General features: G+C 39.6%; 1 protein-coding gene across 2 annotated transcripts in view; it reads right to left on the reverse strand.

The window, feature by feature from the left end:
- LOC145342282 (transmembrane protein 33-like) overlaps positions 1 to 18,824 on the reverse strand; it is a 132,192-nt gene that overhangs the window by 83,199 nt on the left and 30,169 nt on the right. For both annotated transcript variants that reach the window (XM_080187715.1, XM_080187714.1), the window contains one exon: positions 10,073 to 10,140. In XM_080187715.1, coding sequence (XP_080043841.1) covers positions 10,073 to 10,140 — 68 coding nt within the window. The remainder of the gene's footprint in view (positions 1 to 10,072; positions 10,141 to 18,824) is intronic.

The raw sequence follows: 18,824 nt of genomic DNA on the forward strand, positions 1-18,824 counted from the left end.
TAGGGATTCTGTGATCAATGAGTAGAGGTTCAATTGGGGCATGGGTGCCTCACAGCTGATAGAGGAAGGTGGTAGAATCAAGGAAAAGACTTAAGACTGTTAGCCTTTTCCTTGCTAACAACCTTCACGGTATGGTGAAGATAGCTGGGCTGAAGAGAATGTGATATGAGTGTGGTGGACTGGTATTTAAATATGGTGCTAGGACCTTCAAACCCATCAGCAAAAGGCAGATGGATGTATCAACTGTTGGCCCCCAGGCGAAATGGGGGGGAAACTTGCTCGTGTACAGTTGATGAGCTGCCATGCACAGAAACTGGCACGGGAGCTTGTTGTTCACTCAAAGGGTGGTGAATCTCTGGAATTCTCTGCCCGTTGAAGTGGTGGAGGCTGCCTCGCTAAATATTTTTAAGAAGCGGGTTGATGGGTTCTTGATAAGAGAGGGGATTAAGGGTTATGGGGAGAGGGCGGGAAAGTGGAACTGAGCCACAACAGATCAGCCATGATCTTATTGAATGGCGGGGCAGGCTCGAAGGGCTAGATGGCCTACTCCTGCTCCTATTTCTTATGTTCTTATGTTCTTATGTTCTGGTTGAAGAACTGCTGAAGCCACCTGCAACCAGTCTCCAAATGAGAGAGTTCCACCCTAAGGTTTCTCCACTTGCACCACAATCTCCAACGTTCCCTATCCACCACTACTAATCATATAATTCCCAAGCAGCAAAAAAATTCAAATAAAAGCGAATTCTGGGAAATTCCTCTCCTAACCCCAAAGACAATTAGAATTAAGTACGGGGGTACTGTTATTTTCAGAATTATTGAGAGAAAAGCAATTGTGAATTTAGTTTTCATTACTGGAACTGCACTGACACAATTATTAAAGTATGTTATCAGGTACATAACATGTCAAACATGAACGCAAGATTTTTCACTAAACGTATTTTTACATGAGCCGAAAAGTATACTAAGTAACAGCAGCAATAATTCCAATCTGGTAAAAAAAAGTTAATTTCATGGCTGTGTTCTAATCGTCAATATCTTTCCTCACTCTCAAACTACAGATTTTCCTTCAAGTATTTACTCTTTCCTTAAAAAAAAAGAAATAAAACAGCCAAGAATGGAGAAATTTAATCTAAATAAGGTAAGCATATTTAATGACTATTTAGCATAGAAGCTACAACTTACTATCTCCTGATTAGATGTTGAAGTCCATAATACAGCCTGATCCTTCAGACCTTACTTATTATGCTAGCAATGAAAGCAAACACATTTCTTTCCCAACTTGGAAAACAAGTCTGAACCCCAGGCCGAAAGCCTAAAAATAGCTAACATGGGAGAATTTTATAAATCAGCATAACAACAAAGTCTAGCTGTCTTATTTTTTTCATACCTTACATAGACCTTTAAATGATGCTATTCATTTGGTGACACATAAATGCTTAGTGTTTGTCAACAATTTTTTAAAAGAACATCATCCATTTTTACATTTTTAAGCAAAGGATTTTCGCATAAATGCAACAGCATTTGCACAGCAAGGTTTGAAGCAAGGCTCCAGAATGGCAATTCATCTCAATGGAGCCTTGCATTCAACTTTCATTTCTCTTAAGTCTGCTTTTCAAAGAATTTTAACAAAAGTGACCAGTATCTTGGGGAATGGGGCACCCCTTTCTTCAGTATTATTGATAGTTGCGTTCTGGGGAAAGGCTCTAATCCCTCAGATGCAGGACAAATCAGTCCCTGAACTTGTTTATATCCTCCTCTATAAGATTTCATACAGAAGATATGGACCCAGGATGGGACTGATTTTTCTAATTCACTGGAATAATTTTTTTTTAAGAAACATATATGTACTTAAAATTAGATCTCTGTGAGTGGTATTTTTGTTTAAAAATCAAACAAGCAATGTTACCCAAAATGAATTTCCATATGGATAATTAAGTGAAACTGAACTGGATTAGCAGAATATAGGCCAAACACAGGCAATTGGGACTAGTTGGGAGGGAACCAAGGTTGGCATAGGCTGGTTGGGTAGAAGGGTCTGTTTCCGTGCTGTATTGCTTTACGACTCTATGAACGGAATTGAAAATTATAAACCAACAGATTTGAACATGCAAGTTTATAGTTAAGATTTATTGCCTGTTATGAATATTAGAGATCGTGGGGGCAATTCTCCCACCCCGCTGCACTGCTTTTGTAGCTCAGCAGGCTGGGAGACTCGAGCAGAAGTTGTTTCATAGGTTCCCCGCTGGGCACCAAGGCCAGCACTTCTCCAGCCATTGGATTTCCAGCACCGTCAGCTCTGCACCAGAAATCGGCATGGAGTTGCATAAATTATTCAAATCCTCATCACCATGTATTTTAAATGTAATTAGTGAGCCCGGGACTGAAGTTTCTGGGGCTTGCTTGCCTCTCCTCCCCCACGGCAGGAGTATTTCACTCCAACGGAGTTTACTGCAGCTCCCCATTTGCGAGGAGCTGGGGCCTGGCCCTGCTGGAGCAAAGTGGGGGGCAATCAAGGCACCTCACAGAGTGGGGGACATTGTTACCTCCTAGGCATTATTACATAGTAGTGCCAGCCTGAGTAACCTGACTTTGCCCAAGGGGCAAAGTTCCAATGCCAAGGGGGCACTTTGGCACTGCACATCAGGCAATGCCAAGAGGTGGGGGTCCCGCTGCCACTCTGCACTCTTGAGTTTCAGAGGGAGAGAAGTCAGTGATCAGGGCGCGCCTGGACATGTCTGGTGAACCTGCAATCCAGCTGGCAAGCATTCAGGAGACTGGTAGTGCCATGCCGTTGTGCAGGCGCCAATCTTAGCCCTGACAGATCAACACGTGCAGTGGTCCGCTCAGCGCTATGCTGCCGGCCTCTCTAGCGTGAATAGGCCCCACCCTCTGACTGTTAGTGAGATTCATGCTGGCAATCTGCAGTGCACAGAGTGTGGGGGATCTAGTTTGAAATTCCCGCCGGAAAAAAAAAGCAGGATTTACTCCAGTTTTAATGCAAATTCGACACTTAATTTTTTTGGGAGAATCGCACCCCCATATTGTCAATTCAGGAGAATGCTATTGCAATTGATTGTAGTTTGAGCAGTGATTTCACGTGTGGGACATCTTGGGGATAAACATTGGGGCCTTCTGCTCCTTGCATATAAAAATAACATTCCAAAACACAAGACATATTGGTCAGCTTTTCAGATAGCACTGAGCTATAAGCAGGTGTGGGTGGGGGCAGTTAAGTCCAGTAAATCAAAAACATAAAAATGAATGCCATGTGTATTTTCAAATTTCTGGAATTAAGTTATAGGTAATATCTATAGTTCATTCATTTATAGGACGTGCACGTTGCTGGCTGGGCCAGCATTTACTGCGCATCCCTAATTACCCGAGTGGTGGTGGTGGTGGTGATGGTGAGCTGCCTTCTTAAACCACTGCCGTTTGAGGTGTTGATACACCCAAAGTGCCATCAGGAATGGAGTGCCAGGATTTTGACCCAGCAACAGTGAAGGAATGGCGATATATTACCAAGCCAGGTAATAACGTGGAAGAGAAAATACTTCAGGCGTCCTCAATAAAAATGTTCTCACTATTGCATTTTAACTGAACAACAATAGCCTCAATATGGTCATGAGGCTATAAAGCAAACTCTGTCAAACAGTATGAATTGAATTATCACAATGCATCTTTGGTGATGCTGGTTGAGCGAAGAATGTTGGTCGGTTTGCTTCTTCAATGTCAACCTGAACCCTATTAAAATGGTTGATGGAACATTTTGGACAGCATATTTGATCATGCACAGGTTTCTCAGTCATCTTCTCTAGTGTCAGCCTAGATAAACATTTAACCCTTGTTGCAAGACCCTCACCACCCTCAAAGTCACAAGGGTTAAATAGTCATTTGACAAATTCTGTCCAGCAAGCAAATGTTCAAAAAAATGCATTTGGAATCCATTTGTCTGTACTTTGATTTTAGCTTATTCAAAATGACTTTTATTTGGGTTTCTTATTCGTCGCAGTTATTGCAGATTTTATGAACATATCTGCACTGAAAAGTATACCGCAAATTTAACATTTAATCAGTGAAATTCCATTGTGTAAAAAAATCATATTGCTATATCAAAAAAATTGAAAGACTTTGAATTTTATTTTTCAAACCTGTACATTAGGATTTGCTAATGAATAAATCAATTTCTACTGAAGGACAAACCTGAGTGAATTATTAAATCATACATCAAGTCTAAAGTTGTCACTTCCTAGTGACTGCATTGACAAGCCATATACATTTGTTAAGCATCTGAACAAAAGAGATATACTGCCGTTTTATTTATTTGGTAGAGTACAGATGTAGGGCTGCAATTTATCAAGGTGACAACTAAATCTATCTTGTCGCACCTTTAGCTATAATAAGAGTGTGCTGAGATCAACAAGTCTTTTCTTCAAAATTACTGATCTGTAAATTGCCCTTGACTGTTGTGGCAAATAAAAATCACCTTCTGCTGTCAATCTGAAACATGCAGGGATGACAAACATTTAACAACCCTTTCTGTAGTTGTACAAATGTGGCATTTTTAAAATTATCCAAATTAGCTGATCTTTTGTGGCAGGACTAATTAATAACAAATTGAGATTTTTTTCAAAGGTTTCTGACAAGCACAGCATTGCTTCAGCAATGTCATAATGCAATTGCTCAGTTCGAACACAACATTAATTTATTTACCATACTCAATTTTTTATTAAGCATCTTTAAATTAAACATTTGTACCTTTGGAAATATCATTATCAATTGTTAAGATGATGGCATTGAAAGCCACATAACTAAAACTTGTTGGTGACACAAAGGTTGGTCATGTTATAAGCAATGTACATGGAAGTGAAAAATTATAGAAGGATAATAACATACGTGAATGGCAATATTGTGACAAATGAATTTCAAACATGAAGCTGGCCACTTTGGATCCAAAAATGATAGAACAGAGCATTTCCTAAATTACAGAAATCTCAAATCAGGAGATGGTCAAAAGAGATTTAAGAGTTTAGTTTGGTAGATCATTAAAATGTCATAAAAAAGTACATTAAAAAATTCAAGATGACTAATGGAGTGTTGGCCCTTATACTTAGAGGATTAGAACACAGTTTTGGGCATTACATTTTATGGAGGATATATTGGCTTTGGAGGGAATGCAATGTAAACTTACTGGACTCCAAGACTGGAAAATAAACTAAGGATGAATTTTTTTAATAAGTTATATGATGATCTGATCAAAGTTTCCAAGATCATAAAGGGACAGATAGGGTAGATAGGGAAAAACTGTTTCAGCCTAGTTGGGAAGCCAAGACTAGGTGGCAATAGTTTAACAATTATAGCCAAGCGTTTCAGGAATTAATTTGGGAAACATACCTCCACTCAAAGGATAGCAGAAGCTTCAAACACACATCCATACAAGACAATAGCTGCTCAAGATATTAAAGGAATACCTGAATAACAAAGACACCTATGTCAGACTCTTATTTATTGATTACAGCTCAGCCTTCAACATTATTCCTACAAAAAACTCATCTCCACACTCTGTGGCCTGCGGCTTGACTCCTCCCTCTACGAATGGATCCTAGATTTCCTAGCCCATAGACTACAATCAGTAAAGGTAGGCAATAACACCTGCTCCATGATCATCCTCAACATCGGTGCCCCACAAGACTGTGTTCTCAGCCCCTTACACCTACAATTGTGAGGCCAAATTCCCTTCCCAACTCAATTTTCAAGTTTGCTGATGACATCACCGGAGTGGGTCTGATCTCAAACAATCAAGCGCAGTACAGGAAAGCGATACAGAATCAAGTGAACTGATGCGACGACAATAATCTCTCCCTCAAGGTCCACAAAACGAAGGAGATAGTCATCGACTTCAGGAAGCGTAGTGGAGGACATGTCCATCTAAATCAACGGGGATGAAGTGGAAATGGTCAAGTGCTTCAAGTATCTAGGTGTCCAGATCATCAACCACCTTTCCTGGTTTCTCCATGCCGATGCTATAGTTAAGAAGGCTCTGCTTTCTCAAGAGGTTAAGGAAATTTGGCACGTCTGCTACAGCTCTCACCAACTTCTACAGAGACACCGTAGAAAGCATTCTTTCTGGTTGTATCACAGCTTGGTATATCTCCTGCTCCATCCAAGACCACTGCAAAGAGTCATGAACGAAGCTCAGTCCGTCATGCAAACCAGCCTCCCATCCATTAACTTTTACACTTCCCACTGTCTCTGAAAAGCAACCAGCATATTCAAGAACTCCACGCATCCCAGACATATTCTCTTCCACCTTCTTCCATTGGAAAAATGATACAAAGGTCTGAGGTCACATTCCAACTGACTTAACAGCTGCTTCCCTGCTGACATCAGACTTTTGAACAGACCAACTCTAAGTTGATCTTTCTCTACATCCTAGCTATTACTGTAACAGTACATTCTGCATCCTCTCCTTTCCTTCTCTATGTATGGTATGCTTTGTCTGTATAGCGTGCTAGAAACAATATTTTTCACTGTATACTAGTATACATGACAATGATAAAATCAAATAGAATATGGGGCAAAAGTGAGTATATGGGGGTAAGCCACGATCTCAAGTGAATGGTGGAATAGACTCACTGAAATAACAGTTACTGCCTATTGAATTCCCAATTCAAAAATCAAAACCTCATTAAGGGACAAAAAGGTGAATATTGTATAATCAGCAATGATCAAGAACAATTTGTTACTTAATTTACATCACTTATCTCTTCATCCTCAAAGCTCACAACCATTTTTCTTGATAAACTAATTCTCATTAGCCATGACTTTTACTGCCATTGTTGGTCTCCATCAGCAGTACCCACATGCACCCTGAAACAGTTGTGATGCTGAGCAATAAAGATGGAACTATACGCAACATGGCAAGTTCCTTTAAAAACACTGCTCAGACATCTTGTGGGCAAGTGTCCTAATTAAAGAAAAACAGGTTTTCGTAAAATTGTGAGGTTAATTAGAGGGCAGTTGTAGCTGCTTATAACACTCTAGCTGCTGTCTTGGGAAAAGACCAGGCTCTTATTTAGAAAAAGCACCAGGAACTTACTGCTTTTGTGATGGAGTTTTACACAGTAGAACCATGACCTAAATTGGGTTAATGTTTTTCCCCCCATTTCTTTGGTTTAATCATCAATTCCCAGATATGAAGATTTGCAAATTAACACAAATGATTATTGAAGAGGTTTGAAATAAAAAACATTTTCATGATATTCAAGGGTTAAAAACGTCAACCCGTCTTTAATTTAGTAATTGCTCATTGTTGGTCAATACTTTATAACAACTGATGGGATTTTCCAGCTGTTCACACTGGTGGGATCTTCCAGTCCTTGGCAACAGGGTACCCCCAACGCTGGTTTTGCAGCAGTGAGGGATGCATTCATCAGGAAACTCCGTTGACAATGGCGGGACAAAGAGATCCCACCACCAATGGTGGGCCACTTCCACCTCCACAAAACATGTGGCAGGTTGGGTGGAAAATTCTGCACAACTAGTTCCTAAGACTAAAGACAACTGAAACGGAGAGTGCAACCCACTTTCAGGATATGCAGGGCATCCAAGATTTTAAATAAATTGCGAGCAGATCTTTCATAGCAGAACTCCTACCAAGTTAGAGGATATGTTGTTCAGCTGTTTTTGAAGCTGTCTTCTTTCTCCCTTAATAGATTTCTTTAACCCAGTTGGACATGAAAGCTAAGAGAGAAAATACCTTATTCCAAATAATGAAGATAGAGATAGGCTCTTAATTTTCCAAGACCCAAAGACATAGGGCCTGTAGTTCAGAGTCAGATTGCCATTCTGCTCCTACTTTTTACCTGGAAATCTTCTTGGTCCCAACTGCCCCAAATGTCTGACATAAGACGGTCAAGAACTGGGGGGTGAGGTGTGTGACTGCAGTCGTAGACGGTTATTTTGAGTCTGTATTCACTCAGCTCTTAGTTTTAATTCTTTTAACTTTTTCTGGGTAAATAGTAATGCAGCAGTCAGCACCACCCAGGGTTTCCACCCCCACCCTGCTATTTACTGCTCTGTGGCTTGGAAATTATGTCCTACAATACGACATGGGCAGAATTCCCTGGTGTCATCCATGGTGGTACTCATTGTGAGCAAGAAAGGCATATTAGACATTTCAGCCAAAACTCCATGCACTGTGAGCAGCATTGGAAAATCCTAGCCGTGAACAAAGATAGAAGATTTTAACCTGTGTTTAATCTGTATTGTGTAAATCATTAAGCGTATAAATTAACTGAGTTTTTTTTTAAGAGAGGGTTCAACGGTGTAGACACATATCATAGAACCCTACAGCGCAGAAAGAGGCCTTTTGGCCCATCGAGTCTGCACCGAACACAATCCCACCCAGACGCTACCCCCATATCCCTACATATTATACCCACTAATCCCTCTAACCTACACATTCTTGGACACTAAGGGGCAATTTCTTAGCATGGCCAATCAACCTAAGCCGCACATCTTTGGACTGTGGAAAGAAACCGGAGGACCTGGAAGAAACCCATGCAGACACGAGGAGAATGTGCAAACTCCACACAGACAGTGACCCGAGCCAGGAATCAAACCCAGGACTCTGGAGCTGTGAAGCAGCAGTGCTAACCACTGTGCTACCGTGCCACCCCAAACTGATAGTTAAAACTGAATCTGGTACACTGACATGAAAGTTTGTGTCATAGTAAGCTCTGCTTAAAACTGCCTAGTTATGATTTCAATTCTAAATTTAGCAGTGTAACGATGTGTCACTTAAAAGAGTGTTCCAGCACAGGAGTGGGGTGCTGTTAACCATACTTGCATGGTTTGGGTAGCAGTCAGACATCAGGTCAAGAGTGGGATTAGAAAATCATGGGGCGGTTGGCCCTGCTGTTGTCCTTGAAACCTGGAGTAGCAACCTGAAATAAATCTGACCATTTCCATCAAGCAGTTGCAACAATCTAAAATTCAATTTACTATTAAGTGTACACTCATATTTCCAAGAATACAGGAAACACTAGATGAGTTCATACAAAAGGTCAACTCAGAGACCACAGCCTTTTGTTTAAGAAGTTTTTAAAACAATTTTCCGCTCCAACATTAGGTTAAGGGAGTTTGAATATTTCAACAGAGCTTCTAATGCTGTGCTATTGCTTCAGGAGACTATGCAATGTTTCTTCTGAGGCAGAGTTATAAGCCAAAGTCCACTAATGCAACAGCAAGAACTTGGCTGGGGAGACAGCAATGAATCTAGAAAGATGGCTGGTCATGTAGTGCTCTCGTGGTATGCGTCTGAATCAAAAATTGATCTGGTTTTAGAGGGCCTCGGTTACAATGATAAAAGTGATGAAGATGACCATAAAACAGATGCAGGCTGGTTCGATTACACCCTCTGTTCCTCATCTTTAAATTATTTTCTGTTTAGGTCTTCATACAGTAACATAATGGTTATGTTCCCAGAGTAGTCATCCTGAAGCTGGCAATCCAGAGAGCATGAGTGCCACTCTCACCATGGCAACGAGTATTTGAATTCCGTTTAATAAAACAAAATCCGGAAATACAAAGTTGTCACCAATAAAAGTGATCACAAATCTTTCAGACTGACGCAAAAATCCAATTCATTCCCTAACATCCATAGGCAAAGGAACCTGCTGTCCTTGCCTCGACCTCTCAACACGTGGCTTCTATCCCAAAGCAGTTGACTCTGTCCCCTAAGGGGCTTGTCATTCAGTTATATCACTGTAGTGGTTCAAGGTGGTGGCCAACCATCACCTTTCTCAGCGGCAACTGCAAAGAGCAACAAATCCCAGCCTTGGCCGGCAGTATGCAAATCCTGGAAATGAATAAAAACACACTATTCTGACAGGGCTGATAATTCATTTCTCAGCTTTGCAGCTGTGTAACGACTTGATAACAGACAAACTTCCTACAACTGGTACTATCATCATATATTGTGGAACAAAATCATATACAATAAAGTTTTAAATGTACTCTCAATCATGCAAAGTACACAGTTGCAAAAAAGTGTTGAGAAAACAAAACTTACATCTAAAACTTTCCTGGTGTAAGCTGTTGCATGAAGTAAAGAAAATACTGCCACTGGTACCAAACATACTGTGTAAATCTGGATAAGGAAAAGGTTTAGAAAACGCAAGTCAAAGAAATCGGTAAAAGATCCAAGTCATTAGACCTCAAGAATATTTCAACTTCTACTAAGCTCATTTGCTTGAGGTACATCTAACCTGGAATAAAAAATGCGAATTGCAAAAACCCAGTCTGCAGGTGCAGCTGGTGATCAAGAAGGCGAATGGAATGTTGGCCTTCATAGCGAGGGGGATAGAATATAAAAGTAGGGAGGTCTTGCTGCAACTGTACAGGGTACTGGTGAGGCCGCAACTGGAGTACTGTGTGCAGTTTTGGTCGCCACATTTGCAGAAGGATATATTGGCCTTGGAGGGAGTGCAGAGAAGGTTCACTAGGCTGATATCAGAGATGAGGGGGTTAGCCTACGAGGAGAGATTGAATAGACTGGGTCTGTACTCGTTGGAGTTTAGAAGACTGAGGGAGGATCTTATAGAGACATATAAGATAATGAAGGGGATAGATAGGGTGGAGGTAGAGAGATTCTTCCCGCTTAGAAAGGATAGCAGAACTAGAGGGCACAGCCTCAAAATAAGGTGGGGGGCAGTTTAGATCGGAGTTGAGGAGGAACTTCTTCACTCAAAGGGTGGTGAATCTCTGGAATTCTCTGCCCGTTGAAATGGTGGAGGCTACCTCACTGAACATATTTAAGTCACGGGTAGATAGGTTTCTGATAGACAAGGGAATTAAGAGTTATGGGGAGAAAGCGGGAAAGTGGAACTGATCCACTTCAGATCAGCCATGATCTTGTTGAATGGCGGGGCAGGCTCGAAGGGCTAGATGGCCTACTCCTGCTCCTATTTCTTTTGTTCTTATACTTTGAGATTAATTTATTGATCAGCAGTTGTAAACATGCTGAAGTGGTGCCAATTGTACTGAGCACAGGCCAGTTGTTAGTTTGACAATTACAAGGAGCAGAACTGACACCAAATTCTCCAAGATTCCTTAGTTAACACCTACCCACATCCTGTTATGTCTATCCAGCATAAATTCAGACCTACTGAAAAGCTCAAAAGGTTAAAAAGATCAATATTTTAATTGCAGCGTACTACAACTGCACATCTTTTCAAAAACTTCATTTCAAATCATGTGATATTCATATATGCCACAATTCATATTTTGTTTTTAGATGGGTAAACATTTTTGAATCTTTTTGTAAACTCAGGAAGATTAACTTGTGTAAATAACCACCATTAACCATCATCACCATCAGAAGTGTTTGCAATTTATTTTGTTATGGCATGAATCCTTAAAACTATGTTTCTTCTGTCTTCATACCCACAATCCATACCTCCACTTTTCTCTCTTCTTCCACTACTGCCAATTCTTAGGTTTAACAGGACCAGACAGCTTTCTAGTACATTGCAACAGGACAAAGCATTTAGCCAGACAATCTTATTCTGCCCTTCAATGAGATCTCTATGATGTAACTCCAATAAACAAGCTTGCACCTAGTCTCCTTTATTATTTTGAATAACAATCTATCAATCCCAGATTTTACACTGAGGAAGGAGCATCAATTGTAGTTTGTGGGACAGTTCCAAATGCCTTACCATTCTGTTTGTAAAAGTGTTTCCCGACTTAAATCCTAAAGAAACGTGGCTCAATTATTTAGGCAATGATCCCTAGGCTAAACTCCTCGACAAAATAAGTTATCATTTCCCTGAATATTTGAAAGCAATGGTTGGTAGAAATTTGGAAGTTAACAAGGATAACAATGAACTCGAGATGAAAACAAACATAGCAAACAAGTAACAAGATTCACAGACATCTTGAGAAATTGAAAATTGCTATGTCAGAAACATATGCCAAAACTCTACCACCTTGCTCGCCATGGAATCAGAGTGGGCAAGGGTCCAACAATGGAAATCTCCATTCACCTTGGGCAGGAATTTCCAGTCTCGCTCGAGCGTGGCCGTAAAATCCTGTCCACTGTTTAAAAAGGCAAGAAATATTAGAGATAGACAGCCAAATCCACAGGGTGGATATCAAAGCAGTTGAACAGAATAGCCTCTCACTGGGGAAAAAAGGCTATTCACCATCTAACAGCCAAAGAGACCAAAATCTTCAGAGGCGCTAACGCCATGTACGAAAAAAGACACAGAGGTCTGTTACATCTAACATTTAGAGCCATGGCAGATTGGACATCTCCTCCTCCAAAAAAAGGCAGCTTTTTACCTTCACTGAGCTAGCAAAAGACATTTTGCCAGACTTGGGCATCTAAGCTGTATTGAGCTGGATTTGACTCAGTTGCTAGAGTGGATGTTGTCTCGGAAAAGGGATGTCTTAGTGAGTTTGGGGAACGTGGATATAGTTTGGGAACAAGAGGTAACTTCAGATAAAAGTGTATTTAGTTAACGTATTTAAATGTCATGGTGTATATTAGTCTCTTCAGTGTTTTTCTTTTACTTTCATAAATAATCTATTATTAATTATTTACACAACTGGATTAGTTCCTCACTGGGTTTTACCTTGTTCCTCACATTATTGCAGACATATCTACACCACTGAGAACTGGCATTTCAAGTTACTCTTTGGAGTTTTGAGACACTGTCAGGTAACATATGCAGGGTTTATATAAGTGATGAAACCATGTAAATTCCAGTTTGAATTATGTCCTTGCCCAAGTCATCAGGGGCCAAAATGGGACCCAAGAACCAAAAAGGTAATCCATGCATGAAGGCAATGGGCATGTCTGAGGTACCAAATTAGTGCTTTGCATCTGCATTTAAAAGGACAATGCTGCAAAGTCATAGTGAAAGTGGAGGTAGCTGAGACACTGGATGGGCTACAAGTTCACAAAGAGAAGGTTGTAGAAGGGCTGTCTGTACATGAAATGGATATGTCACCAGCACCAGACGGGATGCAACAAGGATATTTGGAGGAATAAGGTTATAAATTGTAAAGGCATTCACCATAATCTTCCTGTCTTTTCTAGAGACAAGGATGGTACCACAGGATTGGAAAATTGCAAGTGTTACACGTGTTGTTCAAAACAGGGGTGCAAGGATGACTCCAGCAACTATAAGCTAAAGTTTAATGCCAGTAATTTTCCTTAGGTAAATTACCCTTCAGCAAGTAACTGCTAACCGCGTCCTGGATTGTTTCTAAAATTTTATTTGTCCCCACTTTTCTCCTTTCTTCTGCTGCTGACAATTCTGTGGCCCAACTACATGAACCCACCTTTGCCCCATATCTTTTGTTAGCTTTAATAGATTTTTGGTAACAAGTTTCAGATTTAAAATTAACTGACCTATCAAATCCAGTTTGCAGGAGAATTTGATTAACAACAGATCACAGATAGCTTTGATCTCCTGGAAGGACTGAACAGGCTCAAGTGGCTCAATGGCCTACTGTTCTTAAATACTGGAATACTGACATAGCCTGTGAAACCACAACTCAGTAAGAATTAATTGGCAGAAGTGGAAGCAGCGATAAAACAGGAAACAATTAGGACAGGTTTTTAAGAAACGGTCATTTGGATCAACACTTGGACAAGTATGAATTAATGAAAGCCAGCACAAATTTGTTAAAACCAAATTGTGTTTAACCAACTCGAATGACATTTTTGAGGATGTAACAGAGAGGACTGATGAGTATAAATCACAGACTTCCAAAGTCTGCTAAAGTGTCACATAATACTTTTGTCAACAAAGCAGAAACCAAGGGAAAGTGGGAGCATGAATATCAAGTTAACAGACTAACAGGAAACAGAATAATGGCAAATGGATTTTTTTGGATTGGAAAAGGGTGAGGTTACATTTCATCTACTTACTTGATGTATATAGAACCACCTTTTTTTGATATATATTAGACTTGGGTAACAGTGCACAATTTCAAAGACTGCAGAACGCACAGAAGTATTGGATATTGCAATGGATTTCAAAAGAACACAGGCTGGTGGAATGGGTGGACATGTAATAGATGACATTTGACGCAAAGTGTGAAGTAATCTATTTTGATATGAAGGACAAAGAGAGGCAATTAAAAATAATATATACAATTCTAAAAGGGGTGCAGGAAAAGAGACCTGGGGATATATGACCAAGAATTATTGAAAGTGGCAAGGCACTTGAGAAAGTAGCTAACAAGACATGTAGGATTCTAGGTTCTATAAATACAGGCTTAGAGTATATGATTGGCCTTCGTGTGATGTGGAGCCAATTAATATTGACATGATATTTCAGAGTGGTGCATCATGTTTTCCATGTATATTTTGCAGTGGAGTTATAATAACTGGATCCCAGATTTTTCACTTACCAATCCAAAATAACCGAGGCCAATTGTAGCAACTACATTTGCTGCTCCAATCACAAGCCCCCACCCCACCCCAAACTACCACTGTCAATTTGACCAATTGGTAGTCTGGAATTTGTAGAATATTTACATAATCTAAACTGAAATAAACAAAATGATGTAAATAAGTAATAACACAGATGCAAAATTGACTTCAGGTGTCAGGAAGCAAAGTAGTGGTTAATGGATGTTTTCAGCCTCAAGGAGTGTTTATAGTGGACTTCCCAGCATTTAGTATTAGGGCTCTTGCTTTTCCTGATATATATTAATAACCTAGAGCTTACTGTACAGGGCACAATTTCAAAATTTGAAAATGATAAAGCTTGGCGTATTGTAAATTGTGTAGAACTTCAAAAGGACAGTGACAAGTTGGTGGAATGGCCAGACAGTGGAAGATGAAGTATAAAAGTGGAGAAACAAGAGGCGATTTGTTTTGAAAGATATGGAGAGACAATATAAACAAAAGGAGGAGATACAGGAGCAGAGAGATTGGATGCATATGAGCATAAATTATTGAAGGTAGCAGGACAGGTATGCAGAACAGTTAATAAAGTATACAATATCTTAGGTTTTCTTAACAGGGCATAGAATAAAAGTACAAGGAGGATATGTTGAACGTGTGCAAGGTACTAGTGCAACCTCAGCTGGACTACTGTATCTTGTTCTGGGTGCTACATATCAACATGGATATGAAGGCATTGGAGAGGTGTAGAAAAGATCCATGGGAACCTCTTCAGTTATAAATATAGATTGGAGAAGCTGGGACTGTTTTCCTTAGGGAAAAGAATCTTGCAAAGAGATTTAATGAAGGTATTCAAAATCATAAGGGGTCCCGATAGCATTGATAGGGAAAAAATGTTCCCACTCATGAAAGGATTGAGAAAGAGGGCACAGATATTTTTCTCCTTCTGTAGTGTAATTCTGTGTCGCTAAAGCACAAAGCCTTCATCTCTGCCTTTGCTAGACTCTTCCCACATTACCATGCCTTTCACTGCACTGCAGTAATTGCTAGTACTGTTTTGTTGCTGCTTTTTTTTTTGAAAGCAAGCACTACACAACAGTGCCTGGATTTTTTGAATTGATAAAGATTTCAGATTGTTAACAAAGGAAGAACAACCAGCTTGGGGCGAGAGTGGGTGTGTGCATGTGAGAGAGAGGGAGGGGTTGAATTTGGTTGCCGTTTACGTTAGGGTGGGGCCATGCGGATTTAGCTTCTTGACCTAAAACGTTGTGATAACCCTTTCTGAAAACATACAGATTAAGAAATGTATGTAGCAGTAGAATTTTAATCAAGAACCGAACTGTCACCAAACTTTTATAATAGCCTTGCATTTTTACATCTCCTCCATCACACCAATACTCTTTCCTGCAGCAGGAGTGTCATTCATGCCCCTGACTGCATATAACCATGACCAATGTCACATTAACTGATTGAAATGGATAGATGGGACTCAGTCAGAGATGGTCATTTGAACAATTCACATCAACTTGAAACAGTTTTGACTTGTATATTTATTTCACACAAATATAGTGAAATAAAAACAGAGAATGCTGAAAAAATTCATCAGGTCTGGCAACCACTGGAAAGAAAAACAGAGTTAATGTTTAGAATCCATGGGACTCTTCTCATCTCTGAAGAGCCATATGAACACAAAACATCAACTCTGTTCCTCTTTCCAAATATGCTGCCAGTCCTGCTGAGATTTTCCAGCACTCTGTTTTTATTTCAGATTTCCAGCATCTGCAGTATTTTGCTTTTACATATGTAGGGTAATTCAGTAAGTCAAAAAATCCAGTTTAAGGAAGTAAAGTGAAACTATCTTCAGGAGATACTCAAATCTGTTGTGGTATCTACTGTGGCATACATTGATAACTTGTTCAAATTACAATTTTTTTGTGTTTAAGGTATGCAAGCCGGTCTGCTTAATTATAGAGAATTTGAAATATTTCACTCTTATAAAACTAGGAAAATTAGTTACTTGCTATTAAGGCAGAATCACAACATTGATGCTGTTTAGTGTCATGGGGCTTGCAGAGAAATGCTGGCCTATGACCAGTGCCACTTTTACAGGCACCAGTTGAGACTGATCCACAACTTTAAGTTTACCACTCTGTAAGGCGCTGTATCTGATGAATCAACTAAGTACATAGATTTATCTCGATAAGGTTGGTAGGTTCCCATTTTCTTTTATATACATCTCTAAATTGCAATACAATTGCATCTACTTTTGTATAATTAGACCGTAATTCTACTTCATCTCCACAAGTACTCTTTTTCCTTACCTCTCCTGCTTCCCTTTTACTCCTCATTGTCATTTGACTGCATCTCAGGCTATTGTGATTATTTATTTTCTTGCTTTCCTGTTTTCTCTGGCCTGTATCTCTTGTTTATGGAAATCTGTTCATTTCTGATTTCTGCATCAACTCTCTCATTGTTTTCCCTTTTCTCACCGCTTTTAGACTGATAGGCAGAATGAAATTAGAAAATGTTAGCAAATTGTTCACAGTAGACTAATACACTCTCTAGAACCCTACACCTGAGTTTGTGGAACAGAACAGCTCATTTGTGTTTTTGCTATCCCATGTATTTATAAAAAGATAGCCACCTTGTTTAGAAATTCACTTGAACCATTCCCAGTTTTCAAAAAAGCAATCTCAAGATTATGAAACTGAACAAAACTGCTCTTAGTATATATTTTCCTTAACTTAATTTAATGATTGAGAGGAGAATTGAAAAGTGGCACTGGTAGTTTTAGACAGTACCATCTGTTTTCCTGCGGCACAGTTTTAACGGTAGGCTTTTAAGACACAACTATGCTTAACCTAGCCTGTTCTTTTAGGACCTCAGTAAGGTCTTTCTTGTGGAAAAATGAGCAAATCCAGGTTATTGTAAATTTTCCAGATCACTTATCTACTGTACTTAATGGTCAGCTTCAGGTTCCAGTTCAGGACAGCCCTTTTTACGAAAGGCTTTCATCTGTGATTGTCAAGATGGTTTTACACAGCCAACAACTTGCGTTCATAAAATGTCTTTAACATAATAAAATTTCCTAAGGTGTTTCACAGAGGCATTGCTTTCTTTTGCGAAAAGTGCTGGAAAATGGCAGTGAGATCGGGGAGGAGGGAGAGCCCAGGACTATGGCGTTGACAAAGGATCAACCTTGATCATGTCAAATGGCAGAGCAGGCTTGAAGGACCAAATGGGTTATTTCTGCAATTTTCTATATTTCTATTATGAAAATAAATCTTACAATGAGCCAGGTAAGATGACATTTGGACAGATGACCAAAAGCTTAGCCAAAGATTGAGTGGCTTAAGGAACAAGACAGGTAGTGAGGCAGAGATTTAGAGAGGGAACTTCACAGTTTAAATCTTTGGTAGTTGAAGATATGGCCATCAGTGGTGGTGCAATTAAAATCAGGGATGCCCAAGACATCGGAATTAGGGTAGCTCAGATACCTTGGATAGTTGTGCAACCAGAGATTAGAGAGATGGGGAAAGAGAGAAGCTCTGGAGGGACTTGAAAACAAGAATTTAAAATTGAGACATTGGTCAACTTTGTCTCCAATTCAAACAATGAGCACAGGAATGTTGTGCAAAAGGGACTTGATATCAGTCTAAAAGTGATGAGAAAAGGGAAAACAATAAGAGAGTTGACGCAGAAATCAGAAATGAACAGATTTCCATAAACAAGAGATACAGGCCAGAGAAAACAGGAAAGCAAGAAGGCAGCAAAGTTTTGGGTGACCTCAATTCTATGGTGGCTAGAATGTGAGAGACTAGCTAGACTTGGGTTAGAATTTAAGTCTAGACGTAACAACAAAGACAGAGATGAGGATTTCAGCAGTAGGTGAGCAGTGACTACATCTGTGATTTTGAAGCATGGTGGACCTATTATTATAAGCTACACGAAACAATAGATTTCATGACATAACTTTAACAAATTTTGACTATAGCAACAGTGGTCAGCTTTTTCCACCATTTCTGCTCAAAGCTGGGACATTGCTTTTCAAGTATTGACATAAAAAAACAGCTTACTGGAGTGATGGAAATCAAGAATGAGAATTACAACATCAACTGACATAATTATCAACTAAGGCTGTGTCAAATGAGTATTCAATTAGAAAATAACTTACCAATTCCTCACAACGTGTGGTGGCATATGATGAGGGCAAAAAACTCACTGTGGCAGATACAGGCATCAGTAAATTTCCATATCAAGAGAGACAGAAAATACCAAAAAAACCTTCATTGCCACACATTTCACTGAAAGTGTGACCATTGTGCAACTACTTGGGTAGCTTGTAATTTAAGCTTCTAGTATTATACAACATAAATTTACACCAAATAATCAGGTAGGG

This window comes from Carcharhinus amblyrhynchos, chromosome 4 (genome assembly GCF_965287045.1).
Source record: "Carcharhinus amblyrhynchos chromosome 4, sCarAmb.v2.hapA, whole genome shotgun sequence".
NCBI lineage: Eukaryota > Metazoa > Chordata > Chondrichthyes > Carcharhiniformes > Carcharhinidae > Carcharhinus > Carcharhinus amblyrhynchos.